Source organism: Tilletiaria anomala (assembly GCF_000711695.1).
Source record: "Tilletiaria anomala UBC 951 chromosome Unknown K437scaffold_177, whole genome shotgun sequence".
In the NCBI taxonomy this organism is placed as follows: Eukaryota; Fungi; Basidiomycota; class Exobasidiomycetes; order Georgefischeriales; family Tilletiariaceae; genus Tilletiaria; species Tilletiaria anomala.
In genome coordinates, this window is record NW_013546845.1 from 1 (window position 1) to 20,145 (window position 20,145).

General features: G+C 59.4%; 5 protein-coding genes across 5 annotated transcripts; 2 read left to right on the forward strand and 3 right to left on the reverse strand.

The window, feature by feature from the left end:
• Positions 1-3,859: 3,859 nt before the first annotated feature.
• K437DRAFT_276854 (uncharacterized protein) lies at positions 3,860-10,310 on the forward strand. The gene is made up of 3 exons (XM_013384527.1): positions 3,860-8,008; positions 8,080-9,584; positions 9,655-10,310. The coding sequence occupies exons 1-3, from the start codon at positions 4,300-4,302 to the stop codon at positions 10,147-10,149; spliced, it is 5,709 nt and encodes a 1,902-aa protein (XP_013239981.1). The 5' UTR covers positions 3,860-4,299; the 3' UTR covers positions 10,150-10,310.
• On the reverse strand, positions 10,171-11,485 carry K437DRAFT_252491 (uncharacterized protein). The gene is made up of 4 exons (XM_013384528.1): positions 11,301-11,485; positions 11,055-11,191; positions 10,699-10,945; positions 10,171-10,618 (listed from the first exon to the last, which is right to left on the reverse strand). Exons 1-4 carry the CDS (start codon positions 11,438-11,440, stop codon positions 10,399-10,401), a joined length of 744 nt encoding a protein of 247 aa, XP_013239982.1. The 5' UTR covers positions 11,441-11,485; the 3' UTR covers positions 10,171-10,398.
• Positions 11,486-11,740: 255 nt separating this feature from the next.
• Positions 11,741-12,880, forward strand: K437DRAFT_276856 (uncharacterized protein). The gene is made up of 2 exons (XM_013384529.1): positions 11,741-12,050; positions 12,133-12,880. The coding sequence occupies exons 1-2, from the start codon at positions 11,934-11,936 to the stop codon at positions 12,811-12,813; spliced, it is 798 nt and encodes a 265-aa protein (XP_013239983.1). The 5' UTR covers positions 11,741-11,933; the 3' UTR covers positions 12,814-12,880.
• K437DRAFT_241302 (uncharacterized protein) lies at positions 12,872-17,510 on the reverse strand. The gene is made up of 2 exons (XM_013384530.1): positions 16,444-17,510; positions 12,872-16,347 (listed from the first exon to the last, which is right to left on the reverse strand). The coding sequence occupies exons 1-2, from the start codon at positions 17,455-17,457 to the stop codon at positions 13,162-13,164; spliced, it is 4,200 nt and encodes a 1,399-aa protein (XP_013239984.1). The 5' UTR covers positions 17,458-17,510; the 3' UTR covers positions 12,872-13,161.
• A 1,180-nt stretch (positions 17,511-18,690) lies between these two features.
• K437DRAFT_265351 (uncharacterized protein) lies at positions 18,691-19,750 on the reverse strand (the record flags this gene model as incomplete). The annotated part of the gene is made up of 5 exons (XM_013384531.1): positions 18,691-18,738; positions 18,806-18,894; positions 18,931-18,961; positions 19,147-19,459; positions 19,491-19,750. The coding sequence occupies 5 exons, from the start codon at positions 19,748-19,750 to the stop codon at positions 18,691-18,693; spliced, it is 741 nt and encodes a 246-aa protein (XP_013239985.1).
• Between the last annotated feature and the right edge of the window lie 395 nt (positions 19,751-20,145).

A 20,145-nucleotide genomic window follows, 5' to 3' on the forward strand; every position in this document is an offset into this window, starting at 1 on the left:
CAGAGTAACAGTTGTCAAACTGTTAAGAACAGATACTACACTTGATCTAAGCCATATGGCCAGAAGAGTGGGGAAAGGAGAGAAAGAAAGATCAATGCGTCCTTCGGGAAGTATTTATACGTCTGATGTGCACGCAAACGTGACAGATTGTGCATGTGGAGGCGCCCTTTGACACAACCCTAATGTCTTGGACCACATCAACACACTGCATCACCGCGTCAGCCCCCTTTGCGCACAACCAACAGACAGCACAGATACATGTTGAGAGATATGGGCGACGCGTCCTTGGGCTCAGGCCGCGCAAGTAAGTATACAAAAAAATTGACAGGCGGGTCATGACCCTCCATCGGGGAGCGGAGCTCGCACGCGTCGCCGCCTCCTTATATGTATGTATACTACATGCACCTCCTCAAACGCTTGCTTGTTTGTACAAGAGCGAACACCGATGAATGAGAAAGCACATGTGAGGTGAACATCTCAGTAATAACGTTTCAGAGTCAATGATGGCATCGTATGGTCGGTCTCCAGCGAAAGGCGAAAGTTGCGAGCTGATTGACTCTAATCCGAAACCAGGTTGGTAAGACAAGGGACCAGCATCTTTGGCCTCTGGCAGGTGCGTAACTTGTACTTTTCGCAGTGGAATTCGGAGAGATGGTGACAAACATCAACGAAAGGAACACCTGACCGCTGCAATGCGAGTGTTATGTATGTTGTTGTGGATGCAGCTGTCAGTGGAATCAATGGCTATTCAGGCATACTGGCATGGATAGAGAGGGGAGGGAACCAAGAGCGCGTGGCGCTTGCACTTACGTACGCACGCCGTCGGTGATTTCGAGTTTGTAACGTAGCTACGGGCGAAGGGAGGCAGCAAATCTTTTGCAGATTACATACCGGATTGCCCACGTCGATAGCTTCACCATCAATCACCGCCTGCCGAGCAGAACCCACAGTTTCTGAAAAACTGCATCCTATATGTGCCTTGCTCCTTGGAGCACGCGACGCCAGCCTTGGCAAAGGGATTGTAGCAATCACCGCTCTGTGCTGTTCAATGCTACTTGCGTGCCGTCCCCACTCGCCAGCCGGCGAGACAGGGCGGCGCGGTCGCCGAACGCCAGGTCCCTGCTGTGCATGGTCAGCACATCGGACGAGGATCGCAGCCACAGAGCAGCCCGCCGCACGACCAGATGGTGTCCAAGCCAGTTGCCACCTCTTCAGCGATTCCTCCACAGTGAGCATAGTGCATACATCGGTCCGACAGGCTTTGCCCGTCCCCGCATGCCCCATTGTGCGGTACTGGCACATGTCTCGAAATGGAATCAGGGCTGAATGCCGAGTGAACTGTTTTTACCATGTGCAATGCCGAGCCTTGTGTGCGTCTTTATTTGCGCCTCGAGACTTTCGTCAGGAACGGATGAGGGAAGAATTCGACGAGCATGTCTCGCCAGCTACGTTCATGCAGTTACAGTTTGTACAACAAGTTGTGATACACGACGCGCACCTTATCCTCACAGTCGACAGTCGCTGTAGACGCCACATGTATGTAAGTATTACACACAGCACCTATGCCTCTTCCGTCCCCTGCCGCCACCCAGCGCACCACATCGACATTTGGACCACGGACGGCTTGGCAGGCCGAAGGGGGTCTCGACAGGCCCCGACTCTGGCTGGAATGTGTGCGGATGTGGCGCAATCGCCTGCGCCCCGTGCAGAAAGAGACAGAGACAAAGGATAAATGTCGCCAGTCCTTTCGGTGAAACACGTTCATCACAATGGCTCCACGCCAAAATTTGGCGCAAATGTGAATAATGCTAGAGAGAACTTTGTTTGGGCCAGCTCGGGACTCGGAACTGGCAGACTGTACTGTTGTTTACACGGTTCCAACAGGAGATTGACCGAAGATAAGGGTTTCACTGTGTCCCCACTTGCTGCGACACTGTCGTCATTAAGCCAGGCCGCCGCTGCTGCGCTCTGGGACGTCTCTCGGCTGACCTCTACGGTGGTTACAGGAGAAGCTAAATGAAAATAGCGGCGCAGCATAGCTCTTAACCCATGGCTGCCCTGCGCAAGAGGCAGCATCTCGCCTTTCGCACATCGATACTCTGCAAGGCGCACTTTCTCTCACGTTGGTCATTGTGGCGGTGAGGTGGCATCTTATCGAACGTAGGGCCTGGGGCATCGTCAGCTTGAAACTCCACAGTCATCATCTCAGACCTTCGCAGAGCCTGTGGGCCAGTCGCACTTGCTGTCGTGCCGGGTCCGTCCGCTCTATACGATAGCCAGTACCTATAGGAGGTGCCACCGTGCCATCGGCCAACTGGGAAAGCATGGATTATGTACCAAACATTCCGAGAACAAATGCACGTATATCATCAGCCTCATGTGTTGTTTCTCCTATGAAGCGCGAAGGGTATAGTTGGAGAAATACAATGACGCTATGGCGCTCCACGAGTATTCGAGCCCCTGTCTCGAACCCGTCTCGCATGCCCTCACATGGCCGAATGGTACGAAGTATAAGATGTACTTCAACCCCTTGCGAAAATTTGATGATGAGCTAGTGGTGACTTCACCGAGGCGCCGAAAGCCCCGATCGCACTTCTGTGCAATCCGCGCTGTCTCAGCACACTCTGCCTCATCATCATCACACGATGAAAGCAACATGGTGACCATGCGCGCTTTTCGCCCTTCGAGACAAACGGCACGGCATATACACACCCTTCAGAATCCAGAGTCAAACAGGCACAGCCACAGCCACAGGCACAGAGAGAGGTGATCGGCGAATCGCTTGGCGAAAATCAAAAATTCTCGAATATATCTTACACAGATCTACTCAAGGATATGCTGATAGCTGGGGCTCTGCTCTCCCATCTTGTCTACGAGAGCTTGTTGGAGTTTCGCACGCTCGCAAGCATCGGTGATCTCACCTCGCAAAGCCATTTCCCATACATCCGAATGCCGATCGGAACATCGTCGCTGCTGTGCGAAGGGAAAAGAGCAAAGCTGGCGGCGCCAGCTTTGCCGGCCGCGGACAGAGCGAGGACCGAACAGCCAAGTGGAACGCGTGTTACTTTTGCGACGCTGCACTTCTAAACAACTGGCACGCGTACAGGCGCACTGAGACGCGTTACGATCTCCCTCGACCCAGAAAGGTCTGGCTGGCTTCTCGTAGCTGGAAGGAGTCAGCAAGGAGGGCACGAACTCCTGCCGTTTGTTTGTTCCTTTGGTCTGCGCTGCGAAACGACAAAGTAAACTGCGTTGTTTGACCTTTCTGGGTCTGAGAATTGCGTCAGGCTGGCGGCTACTTTACCCTCTGGCGGGGTCGTGTTTCTTCTCTCGACTAAATATCCTTTTTCACTTTCTCTCCTTCTGTACAGTACATGCACCTGTGCTGCTGGGTGCCTTGCCGATCATACGCGGTCGAATAGCTTGCTGTGCGTGCTGTCTATGTCATCATGGGTCGCGATGATGCATGTCATCGCCCGTCGTGTGGTGCACGCAATATCTCCGCGCCATGCGTTCTACGCTCTAAACGTATGCATTCCCAAATTCTGCTTCTACGTTGCGTTCAGGAGCGAGGACCCGACGTCGATATGCTGCTGTTGATGATGAGGACGAGCAGGTTGCGGAGACGAGACGAACTGCCTGCTACTACAACGACGCGTCCAACTCCAAAAAGAAGTTCCTTGTTTCTTTTTTCTTTTTTTTAGTGTCGACCTGGAGTTATGAAAATAAAGAATGTTGACTGGCGTAGTGGCCTGGGGGCCACACCAAGCGCACACCAGCCTACAGCCCACCATGAGCGGGTAACGACGAGAATTGAGATGGTCCTTTCTTTACAAGCAAGGTCGAACGCCAGGGAGAGGTTCCTGCGAGTGCGAATGCTTGCAAGACGCACACATCCATACACCTAGCCATTTAAAACGAGGCCCCAGTCGCAGGCGATTGGTGTCGCAGCGGGAAGTCCAAGGCGAGAATCACGGCTGGAGACCGACTGGTCCAAGCGGCTCGCTTGTCTTTCTCCCCTTCAAGGTGTCTCAAGCCCTGCTCTCACTTCCAAAGGAACCCCGTTGCATTCTCCCCGATTCCATTCCGTCCGATGAAAGAATCTGATCAAGTACACAGTAGGAGCAGCCTCTACACACCTGCACAAGCTGTGACCGCCAGCGTTGCGTGACACCTCTGCCTCTGCATCTCCGATCCTCTGCCCACTTTGGTTGCTTAACGCGAATGCACACTTGTTAGAAATGCGTCACAACATCCGCCCAGCTTCTTCTGCTGCCGCCTACTAAGTCCATCGCAAGGATGGCAATCCCGTCTCCGCACAACATTCATACCGGCATCAGCAGAACAGCGCCACCTCCGCAGCCGCGGCCTCCGTCCGGCATCTCGGCAACCGTATCCATGACCTCGTCCCCCGCGCTCTCCTCACTGCCAACGAGCTCTATATCGTTTGGCTCTCCGCTCTCCTCCGCGCTAGACAAAGCGTACAGCAACAACGTTGCTCACTACACTACTGCACCTCGCAGAGGCGACAATCGCCCGCTCCCTGTTCCCCTCGTCTGCAGAGGCTCTGAGGACCCTGCGACCTCGTCCTCTAGAAGCAACAGAGACAGAGACGGCAATAGAGACAGCGGTATCGTGCTTCCGCGTGCAGCACCACTAATCTTGAACGGCTCGACGCACCGTGATCACCACCCGCATCGGGTCGGGAGCGACGGCGCCATCGCTCCGTCCCTCATCATACCCTCCACCCGTGCGGACAGCGACAGCGCAGCCAGGATGCCCACAGGTCATGCTTCGCTCGACAAGCTCTCCGCTTCGACCGACGCATCGTGCAGCAGTGGCAGCAGCAGCAACGACCACTCGGCGTGCGGCAGCCTTGGCTGCTCAGCCGAGGTACTTCCTCACCAGCAGCAACAGCAGGCCGTCAACGAGCGCAAGCGCGAGCTGGAGGACGAAGAAGTAGAAAAAGAAGAAGAAGAAGAGCTCGAGGCCGAGAGCGGGGACCAGGTCGGCAACCTCAGGTCGCGCAGCAGCCTCGAGGCCGGTGGAAGCGGCAGCGGGTCGGAGCGCAAGCCCGGGAGCATGAAGCATGTCAAGGGCAACAGCAAGGACAGCAGTCGGCGTGCATCGTCGTCGTCATCGTCATCGTCGTCGCGATCACCCGCCAAGCCGAACGAATCCTCTCCATCTTCCTCTATAGCCACCGGCAACAGCTTCGGTGCTGCCGGTTCCAGCGGCGTCAGGAGCGAGGGTACGATACTCTGTGGCACCGGCGAAGCGGCCGGTACCGGCGGCATTGAAAGCAGTCCTACCGGCTCACCTCGCGGCATTGGTGGGCCACGCAGGCTGCGCTCCTCCTCCTCTACGCACTCCAGCTCCGTTGGCAGCGTTACTGGTATCCTCGGCCAGTCGCCCTCGTCGGCCGCTTCATCGGCATCACCCGGCGTCGGAGTTGTCGCGGGCGGCAAGCCGCGCAGGAAGTTTGCACCGTCTATCCCACAGCGTCGCGTCTCTGCGCCGCTCGAGCTGCTCACAAACGGTGGTGGTGCTGCAGGCGGGAATGGCGTGGGTTTCGGTGCGAGCGGGTCAAACGGCACCGCGCTGAATGGATCAAGCCACGGAGTCGTGCCCGTCGCGAGCGCGCAGAGCATCCTCCATGCCGTCGCCGCGTTCCGAGAGTCACAGCAACAGCTACAGCAGCAACGCGAGTCGTACATGCCCAGCGGCAATAGTGCAGCAGCTGCCACGACGACCGGTCTCGGCATCAGCGGCTCCGGTGCGTCTCCTGTGATACCCCCTTCCTATGCCTCTGCTGCGCGATCAACCAAAGCTGGCCCTGGCGCCGGTGAGAGCAACATGACGCCTATCGCCGCTCGGTTCGCCAGTTCTGCCTGGAGGGACACCGGTGGGACGCTGCCAAGCGTCAGCACTGCGATCAGCGTCCCTGCGACCGACAGCACCGGCAGCATCTATAGCACGGCCAGCGCTACGCTTTCCGCATCGCACTCGCTCGCGTTCGGACACGGGCTCAGCAATGGCAAGCTCCCCAGTGCCCCGTCGAACAGCGCGGCTATCCCTGCAACGGCCGCGCTGGTGCGAGCTGGCGAAGAGGCAGACGCCGCGCGCGCCCGCAATAGGAGCGAGCCCAAGCCGCCGACCGCGAGTAGCAAGAGCAAGGGTAAAGGCAAAGCCGGTGGCAGCAGCGAGGGCAGCGCGCATCACAAGGCGCTGCTGCGCGGCTCGACGGGGACGAGCGAGTCGCTGCATTCCTCCGAACATGAGGAGCAGCAGATCATGTCGCTGTCCGATCTGATCGATTTCAGTGGCGCCGCCGAACCCCTCAACAACGACGACCAGCGTAAAGACCCGTACGCGCTGCTCGCGCGCGAAGGCAGTGTCGAGTACCTTCGCGATCTCGACCCCGCGCACCAGGCGCACGTCGCTAGCGTCGGGGACGCGCCTGCCGGGGTCGGAGGAACCGGAGCCGCAAAAGCAGGAGTAGGAGGAGGGGTGGTCAATGCGTCGCGCAGGGCCTCGAACAGCTCCATGCGCACCGTCTCTGACTACGGCGACGAGGAGGCGCAGCTCATGACGGCCACCAAGGTCGAACGCAGCTCAGCGATCACGTCGCCAGTCATACCGAGCCTGCTGCGCAAGAGCAACATCGTGCATGGCAAGCGAGCGACACGCCACTCGTCTTCGCAGCATGCAGGCAACAAGGACGGCGTCGAGTCGAGCCCATCCGCCTCGTCCCCCGGCAGCATCACGCCCAGCACGTCCGCGCAGTCGTTTGCGACCGCCTCGCCTGGCTTCGACTCGCCGGCCACAGGGACTGTCGCCAACGCTGCCGGCACGCCGGCCGTACCGAGCAGCCCTGACTCGGGGCGCTTCGGTCTGTCGCGCGGGTTTTCCGGCGCTCGAACGCCCACAACTTCCTGCGGCAAGCAGCGCAAGAGCCCGCCTGTGCCGCTGCGCCTGCGCGACGCCAACACGGACGCCTTTCAGCACTCCGCATCAAACCAAGTGTCGTCTGCTGCTGCTGCGCTGACCGAACGCCTGCGCTCCCCTGTGGCGAGCCCGACCGCGACGTCGAGTCCGATGCAGCCTTTGCCACTAACAGGGCCGCCAAGCGAGCCTTTACCGCCGGTTCCCTCGACACCGAGTAGCACACACATGGCGGCCGGCCTACTCTGCAAGAACAGCGCTGGCGCCGTTGTTGAGAAGGAAGCGGCCAACAGTCCGAGGGTAGTGATACAGCCGGAAACGCCGCCTTCCTCTGGTGCCAACTCGGCTATCGCCTTGCCGGAGCGCTCGAGCAACCTGAAATTGGCGGGCCCGTATCTTTCTGGGAATGCTACCACTTCTTCTGCATCTGTCCCAACCTCGGTTCCTAGGTCAAGGTCTGCCACAGTTCCTGCTCCCACACCTGCTGCAGTCACTGCGCCAACTCCGACGAACTTTGCTACGTCGACGCCATCGGCTCCTGCCTTCGCGTCAACGAGGCTGCAAGGTCAGACTTCCCTCTCCTCAGCAACAGGCATAGAAGTCCTGCGCCTTCCTTCTCCCTCAGAGCAAGGCAGATCGTCTGGCAGGACGCGCACGCGAAGCAATGGTAGCCTTGAGATGGGTGGCGTTAGAGTCCTCATGCTGCCTTCGCCGCGTCAGTCCTCTCGTCCGTCATCGAGTCCGTTGGTCACAAAGGCCACTGCGCTCTCGACATCGTCTTCGCCGTCCTCCTTCGCCGGCGATGCTGGCAAGTCGCCGAGGGGTTTCCCACGTAGTGTTGGTGACGAGGTTGATGCGGCCGGCGCTGCCCCGGAATCCAGCGACAGTGGCTATGGGCTTCGCGCTCGAACCAACAGCCAGGTGAGCAATTTCAGCATGCTCACTAGACGCGAAAGTGTACCTGTCACCAGCCGGCGAGCTGAGATGGAGGAAGACAGGGTCAGCGCGAACAGATCAGACGTCTTGAAGCGCGCCGAGTCTCGCTTTACGGGTGCTTTCGGAGGTGCGTGAGCGTTGTGGCGTTTTCATCATGTCTTCCCTTGCAGGCTGACATTGCACCGTTCTGTCTGTTAGAAATCGCTGACGCGTTTAAGGTCATGGTCGCTGAGAAGAAGATGCTGGAGCAATTTGTCAAATCTTCGGAGCTTGGAGGGAGCCACTCGGGGGGACATGGCGAAGAGAATGCAGTAGAGCCGATGCGACGCCAGGTCGCGTCGTTGACTGCCAAGCTGGAAACAAGCTCGGTGGAGATTAAGCAGCTCCTCGAGCTCCTAGACCAACAGTCGGCGACCATCACCCTCATGGCAGAGACCCATCAGAAGGAGCTGCGTCTGGGCGCCGAGGAGGTCGACGAGCTGGGGAATGAGCTGGAGCAGGTATCCCAAGAAGCCAAGATCCACCGAGCGAATGCCATCAAGCTCACGCAGCAGCTGGAAGAAGCTCTAACCGAAGGCGTTTCGCTCCGAGCGGAGTGCTTGAAGCACAAGACAGAGTCCAGCGAAAGGCTGCAGCAGCTGCAGCAGCTGAGATCAGCGCACGAGCGGCTTCAAAAAGACCTCACGCAAGCGCGCGCAATTCAAACCGAGGCCATTGGTGTGCACGAAGGCAAAGCAAAGGAGCTACAGGCAAAGATCGAGCAGGCTGACTCGGACCGCTCAGCGCTGGAGGCAGCGCGGATAGAGCTGATGAAACAGATCGATGGCGCGCAGTCTGAGAGCGGCAAGCAAGCGCAGAAGGCTGCAGCTGCCGAAGCCGAACTGAAGCGCGTGACTCTGCGGCTCCAAGAAGAGCTGCAGAGCGTGCGAGATGGGTACGAAGCTCGCATGAGTGATACGACCGCTCTGTATTCCTCTGAGGTGGCCGATCTACAGGCGGCGCTGCAGGCTGCTGGAGGTGAGACAGGACAGCATGTTGCGATCCAGAACCGACTGCACTCTCTTGTATCGGAGCACCAGGTTGCGTTGGCTTCCCACCGAGCTCAAGCAGACAAGGTCAGGTCCGAGCTGCGCGCAGCGCATGCCCGGGAGCTTGAGGCCTTGGAGAGTAGGGCTCTCGCACACAAGGCGGAAGCGGATGCATCATATTCCAAGGTCAAGATGTTGGCCGACGAGTCTGCGGTACGTGACTTGCAGATCGAGACTTTGCAAACTCAGTTGGCGCGGATGGTCGAAGAGCTCGCTGCAAAGGACAATGAACTGGTCGCTGCCAAGTTGCGCGGTAATGCCTTGCAAGAAGAGCTGCTTCAAAGGCCAAAATCTGCCGGTGGGAATTCGACTCACTCTATCCCCGAGAGCTTTGTCGACGACCAAAAGACGGAGCTCTCTGATCTGCAAAAGGCGCAGAGTGCGCACCAACTAATACAAGCCAATTCGCAACGGGTTTTCGACTCGCAACAGATGGAGATCAAGAAGCTACAGACAGAAATACAGACGCTTCGCAGCGAACATCTCTTGGCTCTGGGTGCTGTGGACAAGGCGCGCGCTAGGGCAGACCACGCCGAGCAGGAACAGAGCTCGCTGAAGGAGGAGCTTGCTGAAATGCAGGCCAAGTTGGCTTCTTTCATGTCGAGTACGAAGATGGTGAGTCAATGCTGCGGGGGCCCGGGATCCGATCGCAGCGCCGCTGACCCTGTAATCATTCTGCGTTCAGCCCGAAGACGGCCATGAGTCTGCGGATTCGCTGCGCAGCCAACTAGCTGATCAGCGCGCCCGAGAGACGACGATCCTGACTGCATACAAACAGCTGCGAGATGAACTGCGCAAGATGCAAGCCGTGCAGTCGAAAGAGAAGCGGTCAGGCTTCCTTGTCCGACCGGGCACGTCCTCAGCCCAGGAGGACGGCAGCAGCAAGTCACCGCGTCAGCTCAAGCGGCTGTCGTTGCCTGTCCAGGATCTCGGTAGCATTCCACGCATGTTCGCTGACAGCGCAGGCACGCCGAACCGACCGAAAAGCGCAACCTCGCATCCGCCTCCGTCCATGCGGCACCTCTCGCTGACGTCGAGCCAGGTTGACAGCATCCGCGCCGCTTGCGAACGAGGCCCTGATGACGACGAGAGCGAGATTGTGCTCAGTCCGCAAGTCGCGACACACCACGAACGCGAGTCCACCGACGCCTGTAGCTTCCGACAGCAGATGGTGCCTTGAGACGCTACGGCGCGTTCTTCCATCGATTGTTATTTTCTTCTCTTCTATTCAGATACAGCAGGCTAAGCTGTGTGTAGCGTACAGCTTATGCTCGGACTTGTACTTGCGAACTTCCATACCCCCACCGCCCAGCGGGGCAAAAATGATTATACATGCGTTGCGTTCACTTGCAAAGAAGCAAAGTTTCTGCAAGAAAGACTGTTGTACAACACGAAGCGGACGCGCACACATCGAAAGACACAGAGTGCTCTACGCCACAGCTTTCCAAAGCTGGTCGGCGAGTGCGATGGGCGAGAGGTCCTGCGCGGCGAGATATTCCTGGCTGACGTTCATGAGCAGCGACGTTTGTCGTTTCTTTGAGATTACCGTTAGCTCCTCGAATGGCGCCCCGCCCGGTGCCAGCGTGGCACTCTTGCTCGAATCATACAGCGGCATGAAGCCGATTGAGCGCAAGATCTTGAGCATGATCCTGGTGCCATAGAGAGGAAGAAAGAGCAACAATTGTCAGCAATACATGCTGGACGGCATGCTTTATGGCAGCGGACTCACGCATCGCCATCTACATCCATGCCTTCAGCCGGATCCTCAGCATCCATCGCTTCGATGCGCTCCTCCTCTGCCACTTTACTGTGCTCGAGCCTCTCGATGGCGACCTGCAGCTCGGCGTTGGCCTTGGCCAGCGCGAACTTTTCCGTGTTGAGGCGCTCCATCTCGGCTGCGTGCACACGCTCGGTGCGCCAGTCTGCGATGCCGCGCTCGGACTGCGAGGCAATGAGGGAGAGCTGCCGCTTAAGGTCTGGTGACGGAGCGGAGCAAGGCGAGACGTGACGTGACGCGCGGTCAGCCCCCCGAGCCTCAAGTTCACCGCCATCCTCGATGGATCAGACATCTCGCCCGGTACGCACCTTCGAGTTCCTTCCTGATCCCACTCCGCTCGATCTTTCGCTTCTCTTCTATCGTCCTCTTGAGGCGCTTGATCTCTCGGATCTCGTCCAGCTCCTTTGTGTCCTTCATTAGCGCCTTGATCTCTGGGATCATCGCCCTGCGCGGGCGCCAAAACAGACAGATGGAGCGAGTTGGTTAGTCACTGATCTGACCTGACCTGTGAGGAGATGCAAAAGGCTGCTGCTGCTGTTGCCTGCCACACTCACATGACATCCTCGGGCTCTTGCAGGCCGCTCAGCGCGAGCCCTTGATCCTGCACCTCGCCTAGCGGGAGCGTGCTGTCTCTCATCTTGTTGATCGGCGGTGGGCGTTGGCTCTCACTTATCATCAATATGTGCGGCTGCATCAATATGCTCGTCCCCTTTGCGCTACTCTGAGCTGAGCATGAGACTGCCCAGGATGGGGAGAGGATTGGAGCAAGTCAAAAAGTAGCGGGTGGTGTTGCTCTAGGCGCGAAAAGGATGTTCGCGTTGCGTTGTGGAGCGACATCACGCGTCTAGGTCACGTGACCAACTACACGCGCATCTGTGCTTTCTAGCCCACAGCATCGCACTATAGCAGCGACGAGATGCAAATGGGTTAACCGGCGACACCTCGGCTTCTTCAGTAACATGGAGATGAGGAGCACGCTGCATACATTGTATACATTGCAACAAGCATCACCTTGCCGTGAGGAATGTGCAGTGCAGTGCGCCATTGCGACTCTATCGTTCACAGCAACGGGGGTCTAATAGATGCAGTGTTGATCCGCTAGCCTACGCATTCGTCATCTTCCTTGTCTCCAGCGCCAAGGAGCGATCTGTGACTGGGTTGCGACTGAAAGAGAGAGACGCGAGAGAATGGTGCCCGTCCACCCGCGGATGGCGCAGGCCTTGACCATGCCGCTCTATCTTCAGCCACTCATGCCGACCGGCTTGCAGGCGGTCGACCTCGAGTTTATCTTCGGCCTGCATGTGGTGAATTACCATCGGTATTTGGCTATTAGCGTGTGCATTCGTTGACTTGGTCTTGCACACAAATTCGCGATGCGATTAACAGGTCCTGTCCATGGTCGCCGTCACATCTATGATACATCCACGCTACACACTCTCGCTCGCCATCCTAGGCTTGATCGTGACGTCTGAGCCACTCCTGCCTTCCAACAACAGCCGCGGCGCGTCGCTCCTGGTGGTCTTCACGCTGATCTGGTTCCTCTCCGTCCCGCTCGACATCTTCTGGTTCTTGAGCTACAGATATGCGACGGACAGCATCGCTGTATTTACGCTCTGCGCTAACATGTGCTTCAAGGTTGTCAGCTTGGTCTCCTGCTCCAGCCTGCTTGTCCAACTCGGACTCGTCGACGAATCTACAGCAGCAGGTACAAGTACAGGAGCGGGCGACAGGGGCGATAGCGGTCTGTCGTCCAGCTCGCACCCTCAAGTCTGGAACCGCTCTGCCGGAAGCAGCAGCGGCGGCGTCGGTAACTCTTTCGGCAGGTCCGCCGAGCAAGCAAGAGACGGGCCGCCAACAGGGAACATCCCTGGCGGATACAGAGACGACGACGCACAAGCACAAGAGGAATCTGTCGTGTTTGTTGGCGAGGAGGATGCAATACCAGTCTCCTCGACTACCACGCTGTTCGACAGCACTGCAGCTGGTGGTCCAACGCCTCCGTCGTTGGCGAACAGCGCTCCCAAGCAGTCGCAACAACACCCTGCAGGATACCACACGCTTGAGTAAAATATCTTCTGTAGCGCACGCTATCATCCAATACTCCATGGACAAATATCTCAATCTTCTATGGACGATACGTCTAGAATCCCAAGCGCCAAGTGGAAAGCAATGGGAAACTTTTGATTAGGACAGACGTGAAATTGCTGCTGCATGATCGAACATTATGTTATGCGTACAAGTTGGAATACCGGCCGATGCAAGGAGGGTCTGCAAGTTGACAAAGGGAGCAAGGTATAAAGGAGCTAGCGTCACGTTTGAGGTAAAGAGAATTCCAGCACAACCCGGTCGATACGAGATACATGCGAGAGCGAGAGGGGAAGGACGGAGGAAGAGAGAAGCACAGGCGCGCACGCGTTACGAGTCCATTTTACTGTCCTGTTGCAGTATGTTCGCACCTGCCGCAAATTCCGCAAAGGACGGCAGCGTTGGCACCGACGAGACAGCCTGATTGCCTAGATATGTCGTCGGGAGCTGATTGAGCGATCGCAGCAGCTCGTATGCACTGCCGCCCGCGCGGTCGGCGCGCGGGTAGTGCAGCGGGCCTTTCAGCTCCTGCACCTCGAGCTGCGGCGCAAGGCGCGAGGGTGGCGAGTTGAGCTGCGACTGATGCGGAGCGTAGCCCGGATGCTGTGGCGCGGGCGGGCCCAGCGGCTGCGTCTGCGAAGAAGGGTGTTGGTGCCCGAGCAGTTCGTACGATTGAGGTGATGGCGGGATGTCATTCTGCGAAAGTCCGCGCTTGGGTAGGACGGACCGATGCATAGTGATCATCTCGCTGGACGTTGTGCGGTAATCGGGACCTCGCGCAAATCCATATGGATTGTGCGAGGGCGACGCAACGAGGACTCCAGAAGTGACAGGCCCATTTGATGCTGGCCTTCCCGACGGCACGCCGCCACCACCGCCCCCGCAATACGGGTGGTAGCGACCGGCGATCACAGAGTGGTGCAAGGGCGAAGCAGATCCAGCACGGATCGATCCGTTACCGCGACTCTGCCGCCCCGTGCCGAGACGCGCAGGCGCATGCTGCGACGCCGAGTTGTTGTCGCGCGGGAACATGCTGCGCATATCAGCGATGAGATCTTGATCAAGCGAATGCACAGACCTCGCTGCGTCAGACTGCGTGCTGCCGCCGGTCGTGCCGCGCACCCTGCGGTCCATAATGCCAGGCTGTGAGCCATGTGAGACGGCCGAGTTGCCGCGCTGTATGCGCGAGGGGTACTGTCGTCGGTGCGGACCGGGGTCGCTGTCGTTGGACCGGTGCGTGATGCACGACCCGGCCGTGTCTTGCCGGCGGCGCCGCTCCTGCTCTCGCTCCCACCGCTCGTAACCCGCCAGCTCGTTTGGCTCAAATGTGTGATGGTCGGCGTAAGGGAAGGGGGCCGTATCTGCAGCGCGTGGATTGTGCTGAAGGTCCCCTACCGTCGCGATGCTGCCAGCAAGCGACTGGCGGGACTCGGAACCACCACCGCCGCCGATGCTTCCCGCTCCTTCAGACAGCGAGCCATTGACAAGGGCGTCCATGAAGCCCGAGCCGAGCTTGCTGGGGTCCAGCTGCTCGCCTGTCGTCCACTGTACGTGGCGCTTCGAGACGACGCCCCTTGCGCGTCCTCTTGCGACATTCTCGCCGGGCCCACCGACGCGCGCGCTAAGGCTCTCGTCAAGCACTTCATACAGTGACTCGTTGTCCTCCCCATCCGAGTAGACTTGCGAGTCCATCGCGCTCGGATAGCCTTTGCCGCGTCCATAAGGACTGCTGCCTGGATCTCTGGCTTGCATGGACGGGACGAGCGAAGCAACGGATGGGTGCTGCTGATAAGGATGTTGTTGCTGTTGCTGTTGCTGCTGCTGCTGGGGTATCCGTATCGATGCATCCGAGGCAGCCAGTTCGTCCGCCTTTCTGTCCTTGAAGACGCGCGAGACCCACTTGCCCATCTTGCGGCGCCTACGGTCGGCCGAATCGAACGTCTCATTGCTGCCATAGTTGTTGCCCTTCTGCTCAATGTGTTCGCTGCTCGAGGTGCCAAGGAAAGCGCTGCCGATGGTGCTCGCGCTCGCATGCAGGCTAGCCCAGAGGCCAACTTGGCTGTGCGAGGGCGAAATGCCACCGCCGCCGCTGGTAGCAGCAGACGCAGACCCCCCGGCGTGCTGGGCCGGCAAAGGCAAGTCGACGTCATACACGGTGCGCTGGTCGGCGGCGTGCTGCTGTACATCGAGCAGCGTCCCGTTGGCGTGCATCGGCGGGACACGCACCGGCGCATCATCGCCGAGCTGCATGGGTAAACCGGGCTGCTCGAGCGCTTGTGCAGACCCCAAGGGCGGCGCGCACGACAGCAGTTGTGAGCCGGTTGCATCCATCTTCGCACCGCCAGCCTGTACGTGCAGCTGTTCCTGCGCGGAAGGGTAGAAGGGTGCGTGGTGCGGCTGCGCAACATGCATGGTCTCATCGGTATCCTGTTGCTGCCGCTGCGGCAGCAAACCGCCGGCCGTCTGGCTGGCGGCGAGGTCGGGGCTGGTGGAACCGAACTTGGGCTTGCGCTCGTCATGCGAGTAGGCGTGGCTGGGCGGGAGCGCGCGCGGGGGCTCGGCAGCGGCACGGTAGGATTGTTTGATCGACTCGTCGTCGATCTTAGCGAGGTTGGGCACGACGTGGCCGAGCGCCTGGGCCGCCTGGATCTTGTCCTTGGGAATGATCGAGCGCGACGCGATCGGGCGGAGCGACTTGGCGTCGCGCTCAAAGTACGGGTGCTCCATGAGGCCCGCGGTGGTGAGGCGCGATTTGGGCTCGTACTGGAGCAGAGAGCTGATGCAATCGATTAGGCTCATCGGAGTCCTGCTGCCGAAAAGCTTGGCCAAGCGCACCGGCTTGCACTGCGGCCACTGGAAGCCAACCGCGCTGGCCATCTTGAACCCGCGCGGCCAAGGGCCGCCCCCCATTCTCTTGCCGCGGTCGTCGCTGGGCCAGTCGTCGCTGGGGGTGCCCATGATCTCGCAGATGGCCAGCACCTGTGTCACCTCGCTCGAGCCGGGGAAGAGCGGACGCAGGTTGATGATCTCGGCCATGATCGTACCGACAGCCCAGATGTCGACTGGGTTGCTGTAGTCGCGCGCGCGCAGCAGCACCTCTGGCGCGCGGTACCAGCGCGTGGACACGTACTCGGTGAATGGGGGGATGCTGCTTGTCTCGCGCGCCAGGCCAAAGTCCGCGATCTTGACGATGACGAGCACATCGCGCTCGATGATATCTGTCCGCCCAGGGCATGGGTATTCAGACAGGCCGAGCGTGGTGAGCAGCAGGTTCTCCGGCTTGAGGTCGCGGTGAAAGTAACCGTGCGTGTGGATGTGGTGCAGGCCCTCGACGATCTGCCGGAAGATGGTCGCGATGAGGCCCTGTGCCAGCGGACGGCCCTTGCGCGACTTGGTCAGCTGGTACAGGTTGCCCTCCATGCACTCGAAAACGAAGTGCAGTTCGTGGGTCGTGGGTAGCAGGAAGGCGTCGTACAGCGGAATGATGTGCGGATGCGGCGGGATGGCGAGGAGAGACTGCGAAAAAATGAGCAAGTGTCAGCGCGTCCTGTTTGAAAAGGGCCTGGCTGTATGCGGGCGATCCCTTCGTCCTGCAACGAAACAGTCGCTCACCTTGAGCTCTTTGAGGGTCAAGCACTCCGCCCAGTTGCGATACTGCTTCTTCATCTTCTTGATCGCCACGAGCCTGCTGCCGGAGAACTCGGGGCGCGTGCTGGGGTGCTGCATCAGGCTGAGGTCCGTGCCGCTCGGCAGGGGCGAGCGCCAGTCGGCGAGAAAGACGGTGCCGAACGAGCCGTCGCCGACATCACGGATGATGCGGAAGTCCCGCGGTCCCTCCTTGAGGAGGTCCGCTGCCGTTTTTGGAAGTGCCGCCGATGTGCTCGCGCCGGCCTTTTGTGCGCTCCCTCCAGACCCCAGTACCACGGCTGCTGAGGATGATGATGACGACGATGCTGCTGCTGTTGCGAATGTATCGGATCCATTCCCATTTATGCCTGCATGCTCCGCCATGCCGGCTACGGCGCCTTTCCCATCTCCTGCAGAGGCACCGTTGACGACGTTTGACGGCGCTGCATACCCCTGCGCCGGTATGGCGAGCTGGGGTTCCAGCGCGACACTCGTGGCGTACATGTTTGCGGCGGAGACGACGGATGAGCCGTGCGACGCGTGAGCCCCATGCTGCGACGGCGCGGCGCCGGACGCCGAGTGAAACGCGTAGCCCGTGCTGGCTAGCAGGTCGTTGATCGTCGCGCGCGTGTTGGATGACGGGGCTGTGGATGATGCGGTCGTCGACGCGGACGGAGTATCGGCTGTATCGGAAGCGAGCAGGCGAGAGGACGTCGCAGTGGAGGTGGAGGAGGACGCTGCTACTACTGCTGATGTTAAGGAGGAGGAGGACGCCACCGCCAGACTCGCGTCGTTGCTTGGGCCTGGCGCCCCATTCATGTATGCATCCTGCGGATGTTGCTGTTGAGGTTTCTGTTGCTGTTGCTGTTTCTGTTGATGGTGGTAGTGGTAGTGGGAGTACATATGCGCTCGCTTCTCCTGCTGCTGTTGATTGAAGGCATACTGCTGCCGCTGGTTGGGTTGAGAAGATGACGCTGCAGGGGAAGGAAAGGCAGGCATGCCGGCAGTGGCGCTGCTCGAGCTGGACAAGGCCCTGCGAGGGGGCCGTCCTAGTTCCCCTTGGTAGATCCGTTAGAGGTGACGTTCGGCCATGTCTTGCCTTCAGCTCCGCTCCCTGTGGTTTGCAATCTCCCTTCCCGCTGCTTGCTGGCAGCTCGCCTCCGCCCCGGGTCACGTGACATTGCACTCCAGCCCCGCAGCGCCGTGGGCCTCATCGGCACATCCATCAATGTCTCCCTTGTGGGCCCCTCATCACTCATGCTCGGCTATGGTATAAGCACGTATGCTCCTTGGACTTGGATCAATCTATCCATTTTCCCCGCCTGCCTTCGTAGTGTGTCTATGCACATATGTGGATTGGTCTATGTGAGCATCGACGGTCGCAACACCCTGCATAGAAGTCTCCATTGTTTCGTGAACCGTCGTCAATGGGAAATTTTCGCCCAACTGGCGCCAACGGGAGGACCCCACTCCGCTATCGAACCTCCTCCACAGGGTGATGGCAGCACTGGCTCCGGCGACGATCAATCCGGAGGGGAGACCGCACACTCTGGAAACATTGTTCTTCTGAACAAGGACAACATGTCTCTGTTTAGAAGAACAATGCTGCCAAAGTGTGCGGCGATCACCTCCTGCTCAACGTCGTCGGACCGAAGCTGACAGGTTCGTAGGGTCTGGAAGTCTTCTACTCCTTCGATTCGGTCGACTGGCTCTTCACCCGACTCGTGACATCTTTCGTCCAGGTGGCCTTCACTGTCCGCAGCCCCCCCCTTCCGGCCCAGGCCACTCCCGCCACGGTCGACGACTTCGCCTCGGCTGTGTAAACGCGCCTCCTGGACGGCCGTTCGCACCCGTTCCATGACAGACGGGCCAGGCATCCTGCACGTGCAGCAGCAGTGACGCTAGCCACGAGCAGCGAGGCCAGTGACAAGAGGAAGTTCAAAACCAACCGGCAGACGGGCGCAGTACATTTCCAGTGTGCCTCGTCCCCTTTACCGTCGCGCTCACATCTTCGCCCCCCGTCCGCCGCCGGTCTCAGACGTCACCCTCCTCCCCGGCCTGATCCAGGGTCGCCCGTGTCACTCTGATTCACTTTTGCACAGGCAGATCGGGGCCCCAGAGAACAGAGTGCTGGAAGCAGGGGGAGTAAGTGCAAGTCACTTTCTGGACAGAGACTGCAGTAAATTTGTTGCGGACGAGGTACATTGAGGGAATGCAATGACATGAGCGTCACTAGTATTTATGCGATACGAGAAGGGTGTTGCACACACACGAGATGTGCTGCGCATGTCAAAATAACGATGCTGATTGATGGAAGCTGAACCCGTTCTGTGCTTACTACACTCACCCGCTGCGGCCGAACGCTTCGACGGCCGCTCCTGGCGACGACCGATGGTCGGCCGGTGACAGTGGCCAAGGTCATAGGGAAGAAGTATGCTGAAAGGCGGCGTCAGCAACATGCGATCATATCACGTCTCTTTTCGAGGCCAATGCGAACGCTATGCTACATGTAGATGGTACGGTACACGCATGCCGCACCGTCACTCCGGCGTGCACACGATTCGCCGACCTTGCATGACCGCGAACGACGGCCCGGCGCAGATGATGTCCAGAGTGCATGCGCCCGCGGCGGTGGCGCTGCCCACCGCGACACCCGCGTCGAGACCTTGCAGCGTGAACCAGACGCACCCCCGCGGTGCGATACGCCGTGTGCAGCAGCCGGAAGCGAAGCGCGGCCAAGTGGCTCAGCTCGACCGTCCATCCGTCCGCGATGGGCCAAGCCAGCGAGAGCGCGATGGGCCGGTTCTTCAGTTTCCAGCGGCTCGCCCACGGCCGTAGCAGACCCTTGTACGTGGCGAAGCGGCCCGTCGTGAACGGGATGTTGACGCCGTCGAGGATTGCGTTCGGCACGTCCGGGAGCGGCGCCAGGGCCGCGCAGATGGGCCAGCACAGCATCTCGCCGTGCGCAGAGTTGGTCAACACCGCCTTCGGCGCCGCACCGCTATCCATCAAGGTTGCCATGGCCGTCGTACCCGGCAGAGGAAGCCTTCGCGCAAGCCGCTATGCGAGATGCTGACATTGCCCCGTCCCTCGCGTCTGAAGCAGCCGCCTTGTCTTCCAGGTAAGCGGCATGCAGGCCAAAGTAATACTCGCGTCCCGGCCCGCCGGCTGACGGTGAGTCGCGACACGCGAGAATCTCGCGTGCCCTGTCGCTCCGCAGCAGCCGTGGCCTGGTGCCCGGCGGGCTGGGCATGACGAGCAGCGAGCCAGCAAACGCCAGCATCCCGCGCATGATGTCCGACGCCATCGTTCACAGGCCCGTTGCACCGTGCTCGGGTTACACATGCACCGGTATGCTCTCGCTATTGATCGCTACATTGCCATGCATGTGCGCATGCCAAAAGTCCATCGTCTGCTCTGGCAGCGGACCGTAGAACAAGCGGACCATCCCGAGCGGCCCGAGGACGGCCCGTGACATGCGCTCGGAGTAGATCTCGGTCTGAGTCCGCTACGGGTTGTTGTGCTCTAGCAGGTGTTGAAGGATCATCGAGCTGCCGCCCGAGTAGGAAATTCGAGGCTCAGCAGGGAGACAGTGCGCACAGAGATGTTGCTCACATTGCTACCTGTCAGGACTTCTGCAGAAGTCGGTCCTGGTTGCTGAGCGCTGGAGGGATACCTGCAACCCCC